The sequence below is a fragment of the Ranitomeya imitator genome, chromosome 8 (assembly GCF_032444005.1).
Source record: "Ranitomeya imitator isolate aRanImi1 chromosome 8, aRanImi1.pri, whole genome shotgun sequence".
Classification (NCBI taxonomy): Eukaryota; Metazoa; Chordata; class Amphibia; order Anura; family Dendrobatidae; genus Ranitomeya; species Ranitomeya imitator.
In genome coordinates this window covers 187,248,789-187,266,772 of record NC_091289.1, presented here as the reverse complement: position 1 = coordinate 187,266,772, position 17,984 = coordinate 187,248,789, and the positions used below count along the sequence as shown (strand labels likewise).

At 43.5% G+C, this 17,984-nt stretch overlaps 1 protein-coding gene across 4 annotated transcripts in view; it reads left to right on the top strand.

Annotated features, from left to right (window-relative positions):
* The first annotated feature begins 261 nt into the window (after nt 1–261).
* The window catches only part of KANK4 (KN motif and ankyrin repeat domains 4), a 102,330-nt gene continuing 84,607 nt past the window's right edge, over nt 262–17,984 (top strand). For 2 of the 4 annotated variants that reach the window (XM_069738171.1, XM_069738169.1), the window contains exon 1: nt 262–416. In XM_069738171.1, coding sequence (XP_069594272.1) covers nt 368–416 — 49 coding nt within the window. In that variant the 5' untranslated portion in view covers nt 262–367. The remainder of the gene's footprint in view (nt 417–17,984) is intronic. The other 2 variants (XM_069738172.1, XM_069738170.1) reach the window with 1 other exon arrangement.

Below are 17,984 nucleotides of genomic sequence, written 5' to 3'. Positions count from 1 at the left end.
CTGGAAAAAAAAGAGTTCTCCTGTATGGTGCCCAGGGTAGGCACAGTCTTCTGCTTTCTGCTGGGGGACATTACTGACACAAGGAGTTAGTTCATCTGTTCACAATGTCCTAATTTGCAGTCCTGAGGATGAGCAGGGATAATGCACCGTATCAGGAATTACATTGTATATTGTCCTAAACCCTTTCTAGATAAGACTGTAAAATTCTTATTTCTCTCTTAAGGAAGAACAGCGCGGAGAGAAGGGACTGAAGGAAGTTTTCTAGAGCAGATTTTTCATGCTCCTTAAGAAAGACAGTGTCAGCATCTGGCTGATCAAGTAAGAATGTAGGACCATCCCACTCCCAGGCACTTCCACACACAGCTCCATGTACAGTCTGCAGACCTGCGGGAACCAAGAAGCCAGACATCTCCAAGGTAAGAAGACCCCGCTATCCCCCCACATTGGTGCTTCATTTCTCCCCTTAGGACTGACCAGGGGGCACGTCGGGGGTCTGCTCCCTGCATCCTATGCAATATCTGCAGCTGTTTCCTTGCAGATAAACCGTCCCCGTGCTATCGAGCCCCATTCCTATAATGTTTTCCCACTGACTGAAAACAATGGGATCAGCTCTGGAAAAAAAAAAGGCAGGAATTGTGGAATCTTTATATTGGCAGTATAACTTCACCTCTTTTCCAAAAATATAGACGCACACTTCCTCCGCAGAATCATTTGTTCTGCATCAGGAGAAAGTGAGGGTATTTAGCTCTGTGGCTTGATGAGCAGGACTCTATATATATATATATAAAAAAAAAAAAAAAGACCCTCTTATGGGCCCCCTAATAGGAAACATCTGATTGTACGAGGGTCCTCAACAGGGCTTTGCCAAAACCTGTGCGGAAGGAGAGAAGAAAGAAAAAGCATCAAATAGTTAATCCCTCCCGCACCCCGCGTTTTGGACGAGAGGGGCTCGCCCGATAGGTAATCGATCCTCTGCGGGATCACAGACGGATTCCTTTTGGAGGTAATGGCTCGATCCGGATTTTTCGACCTCTAGGAATGGGGTGCCGCTTCGACAGGAGAGGTGGGTGTGTGCCGTTGTGATTCCTGACAAAGGGAGAACTTTGGGATAGACTGGCTCCATTGTTTCCAGTTGTAAGGCTTCCAAGATTTCTTGATTTGTTTTTTTTTTCCGTGGTCAGTAGCTGGGTTTTCGTTCCAGTGTGTTAGTGTATATACGTTGCATTTAGGTTGTGTCCTTCCACAAGGAGGTTTTTATTTCCGTTGTTTGCTAGAAAGAAAGAGGGAAAAGTGTTTAACCTGAAGGAGATGAGTGACGGACAGTCCCGGCTTATGGGGGGGGCTGATGGGAACCAGCGAGAGCGTTAGTAGTGTCAGTATGTGTCGCATGAATCGCGATGATCTCTGCAACCTACACGATGTGTTTCTCCCCTGGAGGTAAGTGGTTAATGTGCCAGAGGCAGCAGACGGTTTGGAGGATGTGGGTTGTAATCTAGTGGTAAATTAGAAAGCACGATAAGTTTAATATTTTCCACTGCTGTAGATTTATGTGGCGCAGAACTTCTCCTTGAATATTACTTTTTAACAACTATCTCTATTTTTGCCTTCACTTAAAGGGACAATTTTACTGATTAAATTAGTGGTATGGCTGTATAGGACATTGAGCAAGGATAAAAAACGATTCCTGTCTTTTCGTAATCCGATGAGCCAGCGCTGAGAAATCAACCTTTGAAGTCACATGCAAATTAGCCTGGGATTGCATTGGGGGCGTTTCCATACTGAACACACCCTCAATGCACTTTCTCGTATCTGCAAAGGTTAATTTCTTAGTGCAGATTACTACAAGATGGGTATAATTTTTATGGGGGGGGGGGAGGGGGTTTGGTACCTATACAGCCATATTATTAGTTTGATTAATAAAACTCCAGTCTCTGTCCTGATTTTTTTCCACAAAACTAGGAAACAGAAGGTAATATATGTGCATTTTTGCAATAGTTATTAATGCATGTAAAATTGCAATTGTCCTTAACATAGCAACACTTGTGTGTATTCAGCTTCCATGCAGTCATGGGTTTCCATGGTTACAGACTACAAATAAACCCCTGTAGTCTGATTCTGCAGTCATGTGTTACTCCTCACTTTCTGCCTAGCTGATAATCCGGAAAAAGCGTACATCTGTGGATTATCAGCTCGTGTATACCTCCCGGCAAATCACCCTACGAATAAGCAAAATGCTCGGACTTCCGGTTATTGGATTGTTCATGCCGGTATTAAAATCGTACATGCAGGAGAATTCGGGTCAACCCGTCTCTACAGGCCATGCAACAATTGGGAAATGTAAGTGCACCTTTATAAATGACTGCAGGATCAGACGACACCTGTAGTCTGTAACCAAGGAGAAACATAGATCTGTATAGGACCTGAACACACAAATGGGCAGTGATCCATCAGCCATGTTATGTATACTGTCTGCCACATTGTCACAGAAAAAGCCAAGTGCGTTTGGGGGGAACTAGGGTTCTTGCAGTGGCAAGTAACTCTATATGGTGGGTCTGACGGGTCCTGTAGTGGTGGTCTATATGTATGCAACTTGTATCTTGATATTTTATACCTGTCATTAAAAGTTAAGTTTTATATATACGTTTCTCTCTGCTGGATAAATAAATCCATTGAAGTCTGTGCAAATTAGCTGCTCCTGGCGGACACTTTGCATTGGTCAACGCGTTTCAGAGAGCCTTCATTCTTCTACTGGATGGGTCGGGATCCCGAGCTATTAGGATAAGTCATTTATGCTAGAATGAAAAGAATCTATAGGACCGTGGATCCCCTAAGGAACTGCTGATGTATTTCTAGTACTAGTGTGAGATTCTCCATCTTGCTTGGATGTATCCTGATCCACGTAAATATTTATTGCTGTAAACTTCTATGGCACTATTATCTCCTGGAAAGAAAGCATTGGGCATGTTAAAAATCTAACCAAACCGATCCGTCAGAGAATAGCAAATTCGGCTTTACAGTACAGACCAAAAGTTTGGACACACCTTCTCATTTAAAGATTTTTCTGTATTTTCATGGCTATGAAAATTGTAAATTCACACTGAAGGCATCAAAACTATGAATTAACACATGTGGAATTATATACTTAACAAAAAAGTGTGAAGCAACTGAAATTGTCTTATAGTCTAGGTTCTTCAAAGTAGCCACCTTTTGCTTTGATGACTGCTTTGCACACTCTTGGCATTCTGTTGATGAGTTTTAAGAGGTAATCACCAGAAATGGTCTTCCAACAATCTTGAAGAAGTTCCCAGAGATGCTGAGCACTTGTTGGCCCTTTTGCCTTCACTCTGCGGTCCAGCTCACCCCAAACCATGTCAATTGGGTTCAGGTCTGGTGACTCAGCATCCCTTCACTTTCCTTCTTGGTCAAATAGCCCTTACACAGTCTGGAGGTGTGTTTGAGGTCATTGTCATGTTGAAAAATAAATGATGGTCCAACTAAACGTAAACCGGATGGAATAGCATGCCGCTGCAAGATGCTGTGGTAGCCATGCTGGTTCACTATGCCTTCAATTTGGAATAAATCCCCAACAGTGTCACCAGCAAAGCCCCCCCACACCATCACACCTCCTCCTCCATGCTTCACGGTGGGAACCAGGCATGTAGAATCCATCCGTTCACCTTTTTTACGTTGCACAAAGACACGGTGGTTGGAACCAAATATCTCAAATTTGGACTCATCAGACCAAAGCACAGATTTCCACTGGTCTATGTCCATTCCTTGTGTTCTTTAGCCCAAACAAGTCTCTTCTGCTTGTTACCTGTCCTTAGCAGTGGTTTCTTAGCAGCTATTTTACCATGAAGACCTGCTGCACAAAGTCTCCTCTTAACAGTTGTTGTAGCTCTGTGTAGCATTGACCTGGTCTCTAATCTGAGCTGCTGTTAACCTGCGATTTCTGAGGCTGGCGACTCGGATAAACTTATCCTCAGAAGCAGAGGTGACTCTTGGTCTTCCTTTCCTGGGGCAGTCCTCATGTGAGCCAGTTTCTTTGCAACGATTGATGGTTTTCACAGCTACACTTGGGGACACTTTCAAAGTTTTCCCAATTTTTCGGACTGACTGACCTTCATTTCTTAACCCCTTCCCGACCCATGACGCCACGTAGGCGTCATGAAAGTCGGTGCCCTTCCGACCCATGACGCCTATGCGGCGTCATGGAAAGATCGCGTCCCTGCAGATCGGGTGAAAGGGTTAACTCCCATTTCACCCGATCTGCAGGGACAGGGGGAGTGGTAGTTTAGCCCAGGGGGGGTGGCTTCACCCCCTCGTGGCTACGATCGCTCTGATTGGCTGTTGAAAGTGAAACTGCCAATCAGAGCGATTTGTAATATTTCACCCATTATAACGGGTGAAATATTACAATCCAGCCATGGCCGATGCTGAAATATCATCGGCCATGGCTGGAAATACTAGTGTGCCCCCACCCCACCCCTCCGATCGCCCCCCCACCCCCCCGATCTGGCCGGTACACTGCTCCGGCTCCCCTCCGTCCAGTGCTCCGCTCCCCCCCGTGCTCGTGCCCGCTCCCCCCGTGCTCCAATCACCCCCCCGTGCTCCAATCACCCCCCCTGCACTCCGATCCACCCCCCCCCGTGCTCCGTTCCACCCCCCCGTGCTCCATTCCAGCCCCCCCGCGCTCCGTTCCACGCCCCCGCGCTCCGTTCCACCCCTCCCGCGCTCCGATTCCCCCCCCCGTGCTCCGATCCCCCCCCCGTGGTCCCCCCCCCACCCTATCATACTTACCGATCCAGCCGTGGTCCCGTCCGTCTTCTCCCGGGCGCCGCCATCTTCCAAAATGGCGGGCGCATGCGCAGTGCGCCCGCCGAATCTGCCGGCCGGCAGATTCGTTCCAAAGTGCATTTTGATCACTGAGATATAATCTATCTCAGTGATCAAAATAAAAAAAATAATAAATTACCCCCCCCCCCCCCCTTTGTCACTCCCATAGGTAGGGACAATAAAAAAATAAAGAATTTTTTTTTTTCCACTGTTAGAATAGGGTTAGGGTTAGGGGTAGGGTTAGGGTTAGGGGTAGGGTTAGGGTTAGGGGTAGGGTTAGGGGTAGGGCTAGGGGTAGGGTTAGGGGTAGGGTTAGGGGTAGGGTTAGGGTTAGGGTTAGGGCTAGGGTTAGGGTTAGGAATGTGCACACGTATTCTGGTCCTCTGCGGATTTTTCCGCTGCGGATTTGATAAATCCGCAGTGCTAAACCGCTGCGGATTTATGGCGGATTTACCGCGTTTTTTTCTGCGCATTTCACTGCGGTTTTACAATTGCGATTTTCTATTGGAGCAGTTGTAAAACCGCTGCGGAATCCGCACAAAGAAGTGACATGCTGCGGAATGTAAACCGCTGCGTTTCCGTGCAGTTTTTCCGCAGCATGTGTACAGCGATTTTTGTTTCCCATAGGTTTACATTGAACTGTACACTCATGGGAAACTGCTGCGGATCCGCAGCGTTTTCCGCAGCGTGTGCACATACCTTTAGAATTAGGCTATGTGCACACGGTGCGGATTTGGCTGCGGATTCGCAGCAGTGTTCCATCAGGTTTACAGTACCATGTAAACATATGAAAAACCAAATCCGCTGTGCCCATGGTGCGGAAAATACCGCGCGGGAACGCTGCGTTGTATTTTCCGCAGCATGTCAATTCTTTGTGCGGATTCCGCAGCGTTTTACACCTGTTCCTCAATAGGAATCCGCAGGTGAAATCCGCACAAAAAACACTGGAAATCCGCGGAAAATCCGCAGGTAAAACACAGTGCCTTTTACCCGCAGATTTTTCAAAAATGGTGCGGAAATATCTCACACGAATCCGCAACGTGGGCACATAGCCTTAGGGTTAGGGTTGGAATTAGGGTTGTGGTTAGGGTTAGGGGTGTGTTGGGGTTAGTGTTGTGGTTAGGGGTGTGTTGGGGTTAGGGTTGTGATTAGGATTATGGCTACAGTTGGGATTAGGGTTAGGGGTGTGTTGGGGTTAGTGTTGGAGGTAGAATTGAGGGGTTACCACTGTTTAGGCACATCAGGGGTCTCCAAACGCAACATGGCGCCACCATTGATTCCAGCCAATCTCGTATTCAAAAAGTCAAATGGTGCTCCCTCACTTCCGAGCCCTGACGTGTGCCCAAACAGTGGTTTACCCCCACATATGGGGTACCAGCATACTCAGGACAAACTGCGCAACAATTACTGGGGTCCAATTTCTCCTGTTACCCTTGTGAATCTAAAAAAATGCTTGCTAAAACATAATTTTTGAGGAAAGAAAAATGATTTTTTATTTTCACGGCTCTGCGTTGTAAACGTCTGTGAAGCACTTGGGGGTTCAAAGTGCTCACCACATATCTAGATAAGTTCCTTGGGGGGTCTAGTTTCTAAAATGGGGTCACTTGTGGGGGGTTTCTACTGTTTAGGCACATCAGGGGCTCTGCAAACGCAACGTGACGCCCGCAGAGCATTCCATCAAAGTCTGCATTTCAAAACGTCACTACTTCAATTCCAAGCCCCGGCATGTGCCCAAACAGTAGTTTACCCCCACATATGGGGTATCACCGTACTCAGGAGAAACTGGACAACAAATATTGGGGTCAAATTTCTCCTGTTACCCTTGGGAAAATTAAAAAATTCTGGGCTAAATAATTATTTTTGAGGAAAGAAAACGTATTTATTATTTTCACGGCTCTGCATTATAAACTTCTATGAAGCACTTGGGGGTTCAAAGTGCTCACCACACATCTAGATAAGTTCCTTTGGGGGTCTAGTTTCCAAAATGGGGTCACTTGTGGGGGGTTTCTACTGTTAAGCCACATCAGGGGCTCTGCAAACGCAACGTGACGCCCACAGAGCATTCCATCAAAGTCTGCATTTCAAAACGTCACTACTTCACTTCCGAGCCCCGGCATGTGCCCAAACAGTGATTTACCCCCACATATGGGGTATCAGCGTACTCAGGAGAAACTGGACAACAACTTTTGGGGTCAATTTCTCCTGTTACCCTTGGGAAAATAAAAAATTGCAGGCTAAAAGATCATTTTTGAGAAAATAATTTTTTTTTTTATTTTCATGGCTCTGCGTTATAAACTTCTGTGAAGCACTTGGGGGTTTAAAGTGCTCAATATGCATCTAGATAAGTTCCTTGGGGGGTCTAGTTTCCAAAATGGGGTCACTTGTGGGGGAGCTCCAATGTTTAGGCACACAGGGGCTCTCCAAACGCGACATGGTGTCCGCTAACAATTGGAGCTAATTTTCCATTCAAAAAGTCAAATGGCACGCCTTCTCTTCCGAGCCCTGCCGAGTGCCCAAACAGTGGTTTACCCCCACATATGAGGTATCGGCGTACTCGGGAGAAATTGCCCAACAAATTTTATGATCCATTTTATCCTACTGCCCATGTGAAAATGAGAAAATTGAGGCGAAAATAATTTTTTTGTGAAAAAAAATTACTTTTTCATTTTTACAGATCAATTTGTGAAGCACCTGAGGGTTTAAAGTGCTCACTAGGCATCTAAATTAGTTCCTTGGGGGGTCTAGTTTCCAAAATGGGGTCACTTGTGGGGGAGCGCCAATGTTTAGGCACACAGGAGCTATCCAAACGCGACATGGTGTCCGCTAACGATGGAAATAATTTTTCATTCAAAAAGTCAAATGGCGCTCCTTCCCTTCCGAGCCTTACCATGTGCCCAAACAGTGGTTTACCTCCACATGTGAGGTATTGGTGTACTCAGGAGAAATTGCCCAACACATTTTAGGATCCATTTTATCCTGTTGCCCATGTGAAAATGAAAAAATTGAGGCTAAAAGAATTTTTTTGTGAAAAAAAAGTACTTTTTCATTTTTACGGATCAATTTGTGAAGCACCTGGGGGTTCAAAGTGCTCACTATGCATCTAGATAAGTTCCTTGGGGCGTCTAGTTTCCAAAATGGGGTCAGTTGTGGGGGAGCTCCAATTTTTAGGCACACGGGGGCTCTCCAAACGTGACATGGTGTCCGCTAAAGAGTGGAGCCAATTTTTGATTCAAAAAGTCAAATGGCGCTCCTTCCCTTCCAAGCCCTGCCGTGCGCCAAAACAGTGGTTTACCCCCACATATGAGGTATCAGCGTACTCAGGACAAATTGGACAACAACGTTCGTGGTTCAGTTTCTCCTTTTACCATTGGGAAAATAAAAAAATTGTTGCTAAAAGATAATTTTTGTGACTAAAAAGTTAAATGTTCATTTTTTCCTTCCATGTTGCTTCTGCTGCTGTGAAGCACCTGAAGGGTTAATAAACTTCTTGAATGTGGTTTTGAGTACCTTGAGGGTTGCAGTTTTTAGAATGGTGTCACTTTTGGGTATTTTCAGCCATATAGACCCCTCAAACTGACTTCAAATGTGAGGTGGTCCCTAAAAAAAATGGTTTTGTAAATTTCGTTGTAAAAATGACAAATCGCTGGTCGAATTTTAACCCTTATAACTTCCTAACAAAAAAAAATTTTGTTTCCAAAATTGTGCTGATGTAAAGTAAACATGTGGGAAATGTTATTTATTAACTATTTTGTGTCACATATCTCTCTGGTTTAACAGAATAAAAATTCAAAATGTGAAAATTGCGAAATTTTCAAAATTTTCGCCAAATTTCCGTGTTTATCACAAATAAATGCAGAATTTATTGACCTAAATTTACCACTAACATGAAGCCCAATATGTCACGAAAAAACAATCTCAGAACCGCTAGGATCCGTTGAAGCGTTCCTGAGTTATTACCTCATAAAGGGACACTGGTCAGAATTGCAAAAAACGGCAAGGTCTTTAAGGTCAAAATAGGCTGGGTCTTGAAGGGGTTAAAGTAATGATGGCCACTCGTTTTTCTTTACTTAGCTGCTTTTTTCTTGCCATAATACAAATTCTAACAGTCTATTCAGTAGGACTATCAGCTGTGTATCCACCAGCCTTCTGCTCAACACAACTGATGGTCCCAACCCCATTTATAAGGCAAGAAATGCCACTTATTAAACCTGATAGGGCACACATGTGAAGTGAAAACCATTTCCGGTGACTACCTCTTGAAGCTCATCAAGAGAATGCCAAGAGTGTGCAAAGCAGTCATCAAAGCAAAAGGTGGCTACTTTGAAGAACCTAGAATATAAGACAACAAAAAAGTGTGAAACAACTTAAATTATAAGTATATAATTCCACATGTGGTAATTCATAGTTTTTATGCCTTCAGTGTGAATTTACAATTTTCATCGTCATGAAAATACAGCAAAATCTTTAAATGAGAAGGTGTCCAAACGTTTGGTCTGTACTGTATATACATCCATTGTAAAAAAAAAAAATTTCTGGTACTCAGTGGTGGCCAAAGATCACAGACGTCACCAATATCATCTTCTCAAATGTATCAGGGGATCATTTTCTCTAGATTTTTACTTTAAGGGCTCATACTCATTTGCGAGAAAAATGGTTGAGTGTAATCCAATAAAAAATCGGATTGCACTGTGACCAATGTTATTCTATTAGTCCCTGCTCATCTGCATTTTTATTTTCTCATCTTGGATCGGACTGAGAACAAAAATCGTAAAACGCTGCTATTGTCCTCATATCTTGGATGAGACTCGCCAATGCAAGTCAATGGGTGTGATAAAAAAAAAATTCCACCGCACACGGACCATGTGAATGCCGTCCGATTTTTACACACCGATGTCCTTGAAAACCCGACATTTCAGTAGCCAAGTACAGTAATATCACAGCTTGACCTGACAGAATAGATAAATATATATACACATAGAATAGATAGATCTAAAGATGTCAATCACATATATAATTAGTACAGTGTGTGTGCAGCTTACTGTACATGTATTTTATTACTGAACAAATTATTTTCTGAAAAAAATGACGTGGGATCCCCTGAAATGGTAACCAGCAGAGGGAAAGCGAATAGCTGGGGGCATGTTTACAGCCTGGGAACGGGGTAATACCCATGGAGCTTCCCAGGCTATTAATATCAACTCACAGCTATATGCTAAGCCTTTACGAGTTATTAAAATGGGTAATTCCCCCACAAAAATGACTTTGGTCCCCCTATAATAACCAGCAAAGGCTAGGCAGACAGCTGCGGGCTGATATTAATAGCCTAGGAAGGGGCCATGGATACTGGCCCCTCCGAGACTAAAGATATTAGTTCTCAGCTGCCCAAGAAATGGTGCATCTATAAAATGCACCAAATCTGGCACTTAGCCTCGCTCTTCCCACTTGCTCTGGTGCGGTGGCAAGTGGGGTGATAGTTGGGGGGGTTGATGCCAGCTTTGTATTGGCTCTGACCTCCGATGACCTTTCTGATGGCACTGCGAGCATCAGAACTTTCTCATGCTCACAGTGACCTCAGTGAGGTCAAAGAAATGCATTGGATATGAACTCCACTTAAATGTATCATGTCACTGCGTGGCACTGAGCTAAGCAAGCATGCACAACTCAGTGTGTCTGCTGGATGGCAGGCTGTATAGTCACATCATGCAACCATGCAGCCTGCCATCTAGATGTAGCAGCTCTAAACCCATCACAGGACAATTGGATTATTATCTTCATGTCGGGGACAGGTAAGGATGATGTTGCTTTATTAATTTTTTTTGTAACAGGAATATTGGATTCAATGGATTAGGCATAAAGGTGAGTATAAATGTTAATTTTAATTCAGTGAAGGAGTCTGTGTCATTTTCTCAAATAAAGGACTTTGTTCTGGGTGTTATATTTTTGACAATTTGACTATGGGGTTAGTAATGGGGGTATCTTAATAGACGCCTCCCCATTACTAACTCCTGGGCTTGAAGTCAGCTGCCAATACAAAGGTGACATCAACCCCAATATTATCACCCTACTTGCCACCACATTAGGGTAAGTGGGAAGAGGGAGGCTAATTACCAGAATTGGCACATCTTAGAGATGCAACTTTTCTGGGGCGGCTAAAAGCTGATGGTTTTTATATCCACCGCACCTTCCTAGGCTATTAAAATCAGCCCGCAGCTGTCTGCCTAGCCTTTGCTGGTTATTAATTATATTTTTTCAGAAAATAATTTATTTTGTAGTAAAATACATGTACAGTAAGCTACACACACACAGAACTGATTATATAACTTAATCACATACTTATATCTGTCTATTTCGAAATATATAATATATGGGAGAATATTTCCTTGGAAAACTGTAAATGACAGAATTGCTCTATGTAAAAGCTCATGTGAAAATGGAAATGCAATCGGATGTAAATTGGATGTCATTTGGATGCAAAGTGATAAAATCGGATTGTACTGGCATGACACTTGTATGACTCTTGTCCCACTATTCTGGAGCGATATTGGACCGGTTTTGTTACGGTGATGGATACGAGCCCTAATTGTAATCTAAGCACAATGCAGATTTAGAAAGGCTCGTTCTTTGCCATGACCACCATAGACGAAAACCGAGGCCTCATTCAGACGTCCGTTTTTCACGTTCTGCCTATGTTTTCCACGTACCTTTGTCCATGTAGCTGTTCACTTGCTTGTGTTACTTTGCAGACAGTGTGATTGCAAAAAAATAAAAATAAATCACTGAGACAACTCCATTTTTCATCCAAGTCGCCGATCAGAATCGCCAATGCAAGCCTACGGAAAATTAGCACGCAGTTGGTATTCGTGTGCAATCCATGTACTGTCCATTTTTTAACTTTGGTAGAAGAAGCCTTGCAGTTTAATTTTTTTTTCCGGCATCATGGTAAAATTTAATGCATTGACCAAACACTGATCAAAATCTGATCTAACACCGTGATGGAAATTGGTGAATTTTCTTCAAGTGCAGGAGAAAAAAAAGGACATCTGAACGAGGCCTGAGTCGTAACACAGGCGAATAAATAGCGAGTGCGTTACACAACTGCAGATACATATTCCCAGCAGCAGAGGGCGCACTCTTATGACGTTAGACCCCAGAGCCTGCACTTTCTGGGTGCACATTGATTGGTGCTCCTGGTGACCCAATAGAGGTGCAGAGGAAAGAGGTCACATTTTACGTGTCTTCTTCTGGGACATAGAGGAGCTCATAGTCGATCGCATAAGTCAGCCATTAAAGAGGCGTTGAGCTCGGTGCTGAACCCTTTACCCCTATATCACTTGTAGTGCTAGATCCCCGCTGCTGTAAGTTCACATATAAAAATTTCATGTTTGGCCAGATACACACCCCGTCTCGAGAGGTCCTGACATTTGCTCTGTTGTCCAGTCTTGTGATCAAAACTTTTTATATAAAGAAAAGTTCTGTAACTTTTTAATCTTGTATGTTTTTGAGTTTCTTGACTTTTTATGATTATTATTATTATTTATTTATATAGCACCATTAATTCCATGGTGCTGTATATGAGAAAGGGGTTAGATACAGAGTTATAGACTTTTTTAAAAACATGTTGGTTGCTGTAAGTGAATGGAAACCTTCAGTGTCTAAACTCTGAGGTCGGAAACCTGTCCTTACTGGAACCTGCACACACATTAGATCAGTCGTCTGAACCCGCTGAATTCGGTGGGATCGACCAACCATCTACTCTGTGGGCGCAGAACAGGAACCAAGCCGCCTTATGGATCCATTCATATTTTTGCCTTATTAGCGTTTTTAGTGTTCTTTTTTTTTTCTGCATTTTATTTTATTTTTTGTTGTATTTCTCTATTTTCCATTTTTTGGGGGACGTTTTTGGTGAAGATTTTAAACAGCGTTTTTTTTTATTGCGATTTTACATGCACTTTTTAGGCTCCCTACGGGCACGTTCACACTTAGTGTTTTGATCCTTTTTTTTTCCTGCATGCAAATTGCATTTTTTGGGTGAAAAAAATGCAGCCAGAAATCAACTTTTTTTATTTAAAATGCCATTTTGATGCATTTTTCATGTGATTTGTCTTTGGGGGATTTTCGCTTTTTGCAGTCGCTGGATGTAAATAAGGAAAGATTCTATTTCCTGACAGCAAGCGGAAGTCTTGAAAATGGCTCCGCCGCCATCAGACAGGACATCTCCTTCTCTTCCAGCCCGATAATAAACTCTGGCATGTTTGGAGGACACAGGTTCGAGACCGTTTTTTTTTGGATGAGGATGAAGATAATATTATTTCTGGCTCCTGGCTCGTCCCATTTCCTTTCTAAGTGGTAACGCAAGAATAAAAATAGCATTTTCCGTATTTTTTGAGTCGCGTCTTATCTGATTGAACTCATCGCAGTCTTGGAAGTAAACATGGGGGTAAAGAGTTAAAGTCAGACATATTCCCAACCCCTAGATATGTTTTTTTTTTTTTTTTTGCCCGTTCTTGTGAAAAGATGTTCCATATATGTTATGAAATTAATATTAGAAATCTGCCATGAAGCCGGGAGAAAATAATAAACCCGCTACCCACCTGGTGGGCAATATGCTGAGGTGGCACCATGGAAGCCCTTATGCCAGCGGCAGCAACCAGCATGAAGCATGATCCCCCGACGCGCGCCTGAGAACGGTTAGGTTCATTACATCTCCTCCATGCTCTGATTACTGTTTAATGAGAGTAAGCAAAAGTGAGATGATGTCGGATGAAACGTGCCACCGGGGGCGCTATCAGGTCTCCAGGATAATGGTTTCCCAGTTAAAGGGGTATTCCAGTGGACTGATGATATCGGCGTGGGAGCCACCGCTGGTTGTCTTCTGCCCGCTAGTCTGTGACGAAGAAGAGTTGAGTGGATCGGCTAGATTTTATTGCCATAATGCATTTAAAATTAATTAAATTCCCTTTTGTTTTGTGTCCACAGCGCCTATGCTGAGCTATGTGTCTCCATGGTTACAGACTACAAACAAACCCTTCATAGTCTGGCCGATGCAGGGGAATGGATGCAAGGAACATGACTAGAGGATCCGGCTACACAGGGTTTGCTGGTAGTCTGCAATGATGAAGCCACACAGCTCTGCATGGGAGCTGTATACACAGAACAGTAGGAGATTTTAACCTACTAATAGACACAAAGAAGATAGGCAATAGCTGAGGTTGAAAGGAGTGGCAAGTCACCACCTGGCGGGTGCAATCTGTACTTTAAGTCAACTCCTCCTGGTTGTAGCCAGGGAAGAATGGGCGACAATGGTGAAGATGGCAGATCTCAAGAATCTTTAATATTATGAACATGGATGGAGCGACAGGACACGTGCAAACTGAGGCTCTGTTCATTTCCCGGGGGAGGTCTTGAGGCCAGGGGAGAATGGAGGGCACAAGTCCCCAAGTCTGGCAATTTGTTGGGGTCCCACAGTTATTTTCTATGCAAGATAGGTGACGTTGCTCAGACAGAAATACACTTTACATGAGTCCAACTTTCCATTATTTATCTAAAATTAAAACTGAAGCAGCTGGTTATAATTCAGACAGCCTCTAGGGGGAGCTCAGGGGCTTATTGCAGTGAGCTCCCCCTAGTGGTGGCTACAGGCAGAGCACATTTTATCATTTTTATGCCAATGCAGGGAATAAATCTCATCACTATAAAGCTTTATTACGGAATTAAAGGGGTGTTGTGACCAACAAAAATACACTGGGAAAGATTGGGAATATGATCAAACAATGGATGCCCCAGCGCAGGTCGGTCTGGTGGCCTCAGGAAAGCCATGTCGTATCGTTCGGCTGTCACTGTACTAATTATTTTTTTAGCTTTGCCTTCATTTAACATTGATTTTATTATACAGGTTGGGTTTTTATCCACAGACAGCCTGGGAATGGACTGGAGTAATATATTATTATCTGGATTGACTGATCGCTCAGGCCGGGTTCATATTTTAGGTTTCAGCAGTTCTTTAATGACTCTACCGTGTGAAGATTTAATGGGATGTCGATCACACGGACCTTATGGATGTCGATGCTTATTATGCAGAGATTGCGGCATGTAAAATCAAATACGGTGGCCAAGCCTTAAAAAAATGAAGCGTCAGCACAGAACACCCGCGTAACAGATAATTAATCTTATTTTCATCAATATTCGTTATTTAAATGGTTTACAAAGCAAGAAAGCTTCTGATAAGTCATATAAATGGCAGCGCCGACCTAGAACTGTTCATATAGTCTGTATGTTACAAATAACCCTAGTGTCGTGCCGTGCCATTATCGGAAAGTGTCGCGCTCCCTAATATAACGCCATCACTAATTGTTTAACGTTCCTCACGATGTCAAAGTAATGACTGTAATATCTGTGAAAACAGAGAAAAACAGTCACCCACATGTCTGCAATCCTCTGGTCACATCATGTGAGGCGGCCCCCGGTCACATGCAGCCTCGTGCTCCCCACGGGAGTGCACAGGTCCGATCAGCAGAAGTCTTTCCTGAAACACTCTGTGCTGCTACGGACCATGTCTAATAATCCTCCCACATCTCAGCCCATCAGAAGAGCATGTAGAGCACCGTCTCCATCCTGTGGCTCTAAGTCAGGTAGGTTTTTATTCTTTTACCCTGGAGACACATAAGTCTTTATACAAGTAACAGATCAGGACTCGCTGCAGAGTCGCCGCATTCTACATGTTAGATACATTGAAGCAACAGAACCAAGTGGCTGGAAAAGTGTCTGTCTCTATCTGCAGCCAATAGGAGGGCGAAAAACTACGCTATGAAGGGGGTCAATTAAATTAGTTATATGGACATAGAAGCTGTGTCATCACCTATTGTGAACCGTGGATCCTGTGTTATCTACTCTATATAGAGGTGTCATCAGTCATTATACAGGAGGAGGTGAGCTGTGACATCACCTATTGTGAACCGTGGATCCTGTGTTATCTACTCTATATAGAGGTGTCATCAGTCATTATACAGGAGGAGGTGAGCTGTGACATCACCTATTGTGAATGGTGGATCCTGTGTTCTCTACTGTATATAGAGGTGTCATCAGTCATTATACAGGAGGAGGTGAGCTGTGACATCACCTATTGTGAATGGTGGATCCTGTGGTCTCTACTGTATATAGAGGTGTTATCAGTCATTGTACAGGAGGAGGAGGAGGATGTGAGCTGTGACCTCACCTATTGTGAATGGTGGATCCTGTGTTATCTACTGTATATAGAGGTGTTATCAGTCATTGTACAGGAGGAGGCGAGCTGTGACATCACCTATTGTGAATGGTGGATCCTGTTATCTACTGTATATAGAGGTGTTATCTGTCATTGTAATCCTGCCTGTAATGATAATGAGACTGCTGGCAAGGGACACTACAGACTACTTGTTTGAGGAGTGAAATATAAAATTACATTTAATGTAAAACATGATTTACACAACAGACCATTTTCCAATGACAGTCTGTATCTAAGGCCTCTGCGTAATGACTGAGTACAGTGGGAAATTCTAGGCTTTATATGAAGTTTCTTCTTAAGAGTAATGACTCCGTACAGGTTCCAGACTATCGCCTCATGAAGCATTGTTCTGCTCAGCCATTTTCATCACTTCCATCCCATTATCAGCAATGGGTCATCTCAGCGTCTTCCTAAGCAGCAGCCATTGTGAATGGGAAGGAAAACTGCAGGATGTGCATTAAAATGATACAGAATTTCTGAGGAGGTAGAGCGCGCCTTGTGTATAATCCGGGGCAACATTCCTAGGAAATAAAACATGTACCGTATTTACCAAGGTCGATTTCATCTTTTCCTGTTTATTTAAGGAAGAAAATCCTTTGACGGAATAAAAATGCAATTTCTCTGGGATGCCCAGCGCCATTAGAGATCGTGCTGCAGATAACTGGTTTATAAATGGCGAGATGTTATCTAGTATTCATAAGCATCACTATAATGAACATGTATTACCGCGGGCGCACAGTGTCTGCGCAGATCTGGGAGTCAGCAAATTCCAAGAAATTGTATGAAAATGGGGTAGAGTAACGTAAAGGTAAAGCCATATATCAGAATAATTATATGTAAGGGCGTCTTCAGAGCATGGGAAGGATTACATTAGTGAAAATTAAAAATTTTTGTGTATTATAAGCCTCATCTCATTAAAAGTGCAACCTTAAATGTATGTACACAGTGACTGCACCAGCAGAATAGTGAGTGCAGCTCTGGGGTATAATACAGGATGTAACTCAGGATCAGTAATGTAATGTATGTACACAGTGACTGCACCAGCAGAATAGTGAGTGCAGCTCTGGGGTATAATACAGGATGTAACTCAGGATCAGTAATGTAATGTATGTACACAGTGACTGCACCAGCAGAATAGTGAGTGCAGCTCTGGGGTATAATACAGGATGTAACTCAGGGTCAGTAATGTAATGTATGTACACAGCGACTGCACCAGCAGAATAGTGAGTGCAGCTCTGGGGTATAATACAGGATGTAACTCAGGATCAGTAATGTAATGTATGTACACAGCAACTGCACCAGCAGAATAGTGAGTGCAGCTCTGGAGTATAATACAGGATGTAACTCAGGGTCAGAAATGTAATGTATGTACACAGCGACTGCACCAGCAGAATAGTGAGTGCAGCTCTGGGGTATAATACAGGATGTAACTCAGGATCAGTAATGTAATGTATGTACACAGTGACTGCACCAGCAGAATAGTGAGTGCAGCTCTGGAGTATAATACAGGATGTAACTCAGGATCAGTAATGTAATGTATGTACACAGTGACTGCACCAGCAGAATAGTGAGTTCAGCTCTGGAGTATAATGCAGGATGTAACTCGGATCAGTACAGGATCAGTAATGTAATGTATGTACACAGTGACCTAACTTGTTCATAGAATCCTAGAATGTTAGAGTTGGAAGGGACCTCCGTTCTGGTGTCGCTGCGGCTGGACTTCCTGCGTATCGTGTGCAGCCACGAGCACTACGTCACTCTGAACCTGCCCTGCAGCCTGCTTACCCCTCCATCGTCTCCTTCACCCTCCGTGTCCTCCGCAACCTCCCAGGTCAGTGATGCAGACGCCATGATGTGCGATCTAAAGGATCTGTCCCATAATAAAGGC